Below are 4,239 nucleotides of genomic sequence, written 5' to 3'. Positions count from 1 at the left end.
CTTCACGTAGTATAACCACGTCATTGTCACAGTATGATTCCATCTCTTTATGAAAATCAAAAGTTCCATGTCTTACTGTCTCGTACCACGTCATGAATTTCTCACGCTCTTTGGTAGACATTTGATCACAACCGTACATTTCGGGGGCTGGATAAGCTCCTATATAATGTAGATTCTCCTCAGATGTGAAGAAGTGGGGGAAATAGCCTTTGACCGAGTTTTCAAAACCCAAGGCCTCTGGCATTTGAGCCAATCTCATGGGTAAGAAGCTTAAGCTGTCAATGTATCTCTGTTTGAAGGCGTGGTCAACAAAACATAAGATTTTACTCCCTTGAGCAATGACACTGGGCGCCACGCCTTGCTGTATCAAAGGGTTCAGAAGCAGATAGGAGTCATAGGCTCGCGCATTGTGAGCTATAAACGTGAAGTTTCTGTACTGGGCCTTTCTAAAATGTTTTAGAAAGAGTCGGGCGCAATCGGGCCCCTCGGCCGACCACTTTTCACCGGTGAAAGTCATGGTAGATACAAAAATAGGCAAGTGAACCCCTGATTGCTGATTTGTCTCAAAATCATAAAAAACATATTTCTCTGTATGTTCATCTTCAGCCAAGGGCTGAATGTAACACTCATGTGTTACTTCTTGAACAACTTCTGCGTCTCTGCTTTTCAAGGGCCCTTTACAGATTGGGCAATGTATGATTCCACAAACATGGGGTTTAGGGCTGTCTATTTTAAGGTTGTAATTGCAATGACATTTTGGACATTTCTTGTTAATGTCACAAATGCTTACAGATTTACAGGCCTTGGGGTGCCATGTTTCAGTTTTGTGTTTTTCGTAACAGTAGGCCGAACGACATGTGCGGTGACAATCCTCACAGGGTGTCAAGTTTAGCGGTTGCATAGGGCAATGTTTATCCAGACATACTGAACAGTTATAACGGCACGAGTGCCCCCCCTTGCGGGTGTAGCCGGTATGACAGGCTGGACAGACATATGGGGCGCCTAAAAATGCTGTGATGTTAGTTACGGCATAGTAATGCTCATTTTGCACATAAAAGTACATAGTCTTAGGGTGTGGCTCTTGTATATTTTGGAACTTCAAGAGAGCGTCATTAGCCCTGCTGTGGTACAAAACCACAATCTTGATATTCAGAAAGTTTTCAAATTTGCCTATGTCTGAGAAAGCCACAGCCTCCTGTATACCTAAACCCACAGCCTTTTGTAGCTCTTGAGCTTTCTGTAACGCTTCGCGCTCTGTACATCCTGGGCTGAGTAAGTGGGCCAAACCTATGGCAAAGCATAGCTTATTACCATGATTGTGAACGATTATGAGGTAGGCCTTTTTATTGCTTATGATTTCGGACTGCATCAGGCTATCGAGTTTACGTCTCTGCCCGCCGCCCCCTTGTGGTGGCCGGACTAATTGTACTACAAGTTCGAGGGTCCTATCTGCTAGCACGTTTAAATTTGACTGAACAAGGCGTTCTAGCAGGTTAACAAATTGTTCAAGATCTGCTTCACCCCTATTTAAAATAAGCGACACACGGCTCTGCAGACTGTCTCCAAAAATTTCCAACTGTAAGGTATCCCTTGGTTGGCTATAAGCTCTAACTCTATCTACCAGTTCATTCAAAGTGTCCATAAGCATTACGTAAAACACAGCATATTCCCGAATCTGACCCCCCCATGCGAAATTGAAAAACTGTCGAACCTCAATATTGTGGAATTTATTTCGATACAAAACATGTTCACTGCGATCAAGACCATCCCCATCCTGATTTGCTAGACAATTGTCCAACTGTTCAAAAACATCGTATTGGGTTTCAGACTCTTCAGACATGGGTGTTAAAGGCTGGCTTAGAGGTGTAGGTGGTGCAGAATTAAACCTAGGGCTTTCGTTCTGTACATTGTGATCAAGACCTTCCCGCTCCAGATTTGATAGACATTTGTTCAGCTGTTCAAAAACATCGTATTGGGTTTCCTCTTCGAACAAGGGTGTTAAAGGATGGCTTAGAGGTGTAGGGGGTGCAGAATTAAACCTTGGGCTCTCGTTCATCTGGGTAATTAAAGATATGATTGATTCGGGTATCTGTGATAACCTGTTTTCATCTGCAGACCCTGACTCATTCATACGTGTAATAATTTCAATGAGTTCGGAGGGAATCTGGGATAATAGGTTTTCATCTATAGCCCCTATGTCAATTAGCCCAGAATCATTCATATGGTTAATTATATCTTGGAGCTCTGTAGGGATTTCCGCTAAGAGGGTTTCAATTGTCTCGCTTAGGTCTATAGGGGGCGCCATTTCTCTACTTAAGGATGTGTGTGCTTGTGTTTTTTTTTTTTACATATGTGTTTTTTAACGGAGGTATTTGCTTGTTTTAACCCTACTGTTGTTTAACATGCGGGGAAGCTCTCTACGCCAGAATGACACATCCTGATTGTATTGATGTTCGAATAGAATACCCATACGACGTTGAAGTAAAGCCTTTCGTGATTTTAAACCCTGTGTAAAAGCCTTGAAAAGCACGGCTTGGTCTATTTCACAAGAGGCTGTTGCCCCACCAGAATTGGCCGCTTCAATAAGGTTGGCCACTTCACAGAACATCAAATCGTCTACCTCAGAAATGTCATTTAAAACTTTGAAATCATCAGGCTTCGCTGTTCTGGTGACTGGGGTCTTTGGCGCCTCTTCGGGATCTAGATGTGTAGCTTCTTGGATGTCTTTATAAGCCGGCGAGGAGTCTGCATTAAAAAATAATACATACAGAAAAATAGGTTATTAACCCTAAAATATGTTTGATAAAAATGTAAAATACATTTCAGATATAAGCCTATATATTAACAATACATTAATTAAATACCTCGGCTTTTTTGAAGAGGGCTGTTCTGAAGAAGCTCTGAGAACTCGGGAACATGTCTTTGGGCAACCCTAATTATAGCATCTGCCTGGTCTGTAGCTTGTGAGCCTGAAAGTAAAAAAAAAAAAAAACACCATTAGTCCATGTTTAAACATATTCAGGCATAAAAATAAAATATATATATAAATGATAATTGATTCATACCTTGTCCTTGTAACGCTGTCTCGTGAATACCCTCCCAGTAGTATTGTTCGGGTGAAGCGGACCTGTGGATCTGGGCCCTGATTGTCCGTTGGTGTTTAATAGGGGGCGTCCAACGGTCCTGGGTCAGGGGAGTTGACAGGCCGTTTAAAGTCTCTGTTTGCGGCTTGTGTGTAAATACATCCTGGGAGTAGGGCACAATTGTCTCGTAGGCATATCCTTCACAGAAACCGTGTAGACTCCCTATGGCACCCGTTCTAGGATGTATTTCAGCTGTAAACACATAAAATAACTTTTAATATAAGATGCCTACACTTTTTGTTTTTAAGGTATAAATATTCTTACGGAATTCTTGAATCTTACTTACTACAATTCAGGGTCGGCGTTGGGATGTAAACAATTTGTTCCGGAGACCCTACGGCCGGTTCGAGTTCAGTTATATCTCGGAGAATCTGAGTGAAGGTTTGAGAATCTAAAAAAACATTAGATAATATTAAAGCTCTAATCATTTTAGCTAATATTGACATTTTATACGTTAAGAATCCGGGCCCTAAGGCCTGTTTAATATTTCTATAACATACAACGTTTTCAAACAATTCCCAAGAACAAACAAATCTAATATATAGCATATGTAAATATTTATTTCAAGAACTAACCTTGAGAAATATCCATGAGGAGGGTTTTTACCAGATGATCTTTTTTAACGGGGTCCGTCCGATAACTATTCCTGGGGGAATGCTGTAGGGTAAATGCGCGAAAACGAAGCTAACAGGGGGACCTGTTTTGCTTAGCTTTTGTAGCCGTATGACTCGCGTGGTGTCGTATTTTTTCGCGCTAAAACCGCCTCAAAGTTATCTTTGAAGCCTAAGACATGTGGTTCAAACACCTGCCATTTGGTTCAAACATAGGGTATTGGGGGGGTGTCTAAACATTAGGTATCTTTTTGATATTCTAAAATCTCCGGGGGCTAGCATCTAGATGCTGGGGGTGGGGAGGTCTCGACATCGCTGGGCTGAATGATTTTTAGGCATCTGTTTTGCCAGATAGTGTAAACCTTGGTTTCAAACGACCCCCATGCATAGAGAGCCTTGAGCGCAGATGCAAGGGTATTTTTTTAACAAACACACCCGACCCTTTTTTCTCTGTTTTTGAAACACACACACACACACGCGCGCAC

The 4,239-nt window shown here is 41.9% G+C and overlaps 1 protein-coding gene across 1 annotated transcript; it reads right to left on the bottom strand.

Moving 5' to 3' along the window:
* Positions 1-1,824: 1,824 nt before the first annotated feature.
* On the bottom strand, positions 1,825-3,722 carry LOC120018053. Its single transcript, XM_038961014.1, has 4 exons — positions 3,430-3,722; positions 3,066-3,335; positions 2,865-2,969; positions 1,825-2,745 (listed from the first exon to the last, which is right to left on the bottom strand). The coding sequence occupies exons 1-4, from the start codon at positions 3,689-3,691 to the stop codon at positions 2,360-2,362; spliced, it is 1,023 nt and encodes a 340-aa protein (XP_038816942.1). The 5' UTR covers positions 3,692-3,722; the 3' UTR covers positions 1,825-2,359.
* Positions 3,723-4,239: the final 517 nt, after the last annotated feature.

This window comes from Salvelinus namaycush, chromosome 23 (assembly GCF_016432855.1).
Source record: "Salvelinus namaycush isolate Seneca chromosome 23, SaNama_1.0, whole genome shotgun sequence".
Taxonomy (NCBI): domain Eukaryota; kingdom Metazoa; phylum Chordata; class Actinopteri; order Salmoniformes; family Salmonidae; genus Salvelinus; species Salvelinus namaycush.
Note: the sequence above shows the minus strand (reverse complement) of the source record. Positions and strands in the feature narration are given on the sequence as shown.

Excerpts from the sequence above, each read along its gene's own strand:
- LOC120018053 (XM_038961014.1), bottom strand. The coding sequence starts at position 3,691 with ATGCTATATATTAGATTTGTTTGTTCTTGGGAATTGTTTGAAAACGTT. Across the intron at positions 3,336-3,429 it reads AACGCCGACCCTGAATTGTA|CTGAAATACATCCTAGAACG; the intron begins GTAAGTAAGATT and ends ATGTGTTTACAG. Across the intron at positions 2,970-3,065 it reads GACAGCGTTACAAGGACAAG|GCTCACAAGCTACAGACCAG; the intron begins GTATGAATCAAT and ends TTTTACTTTCAG.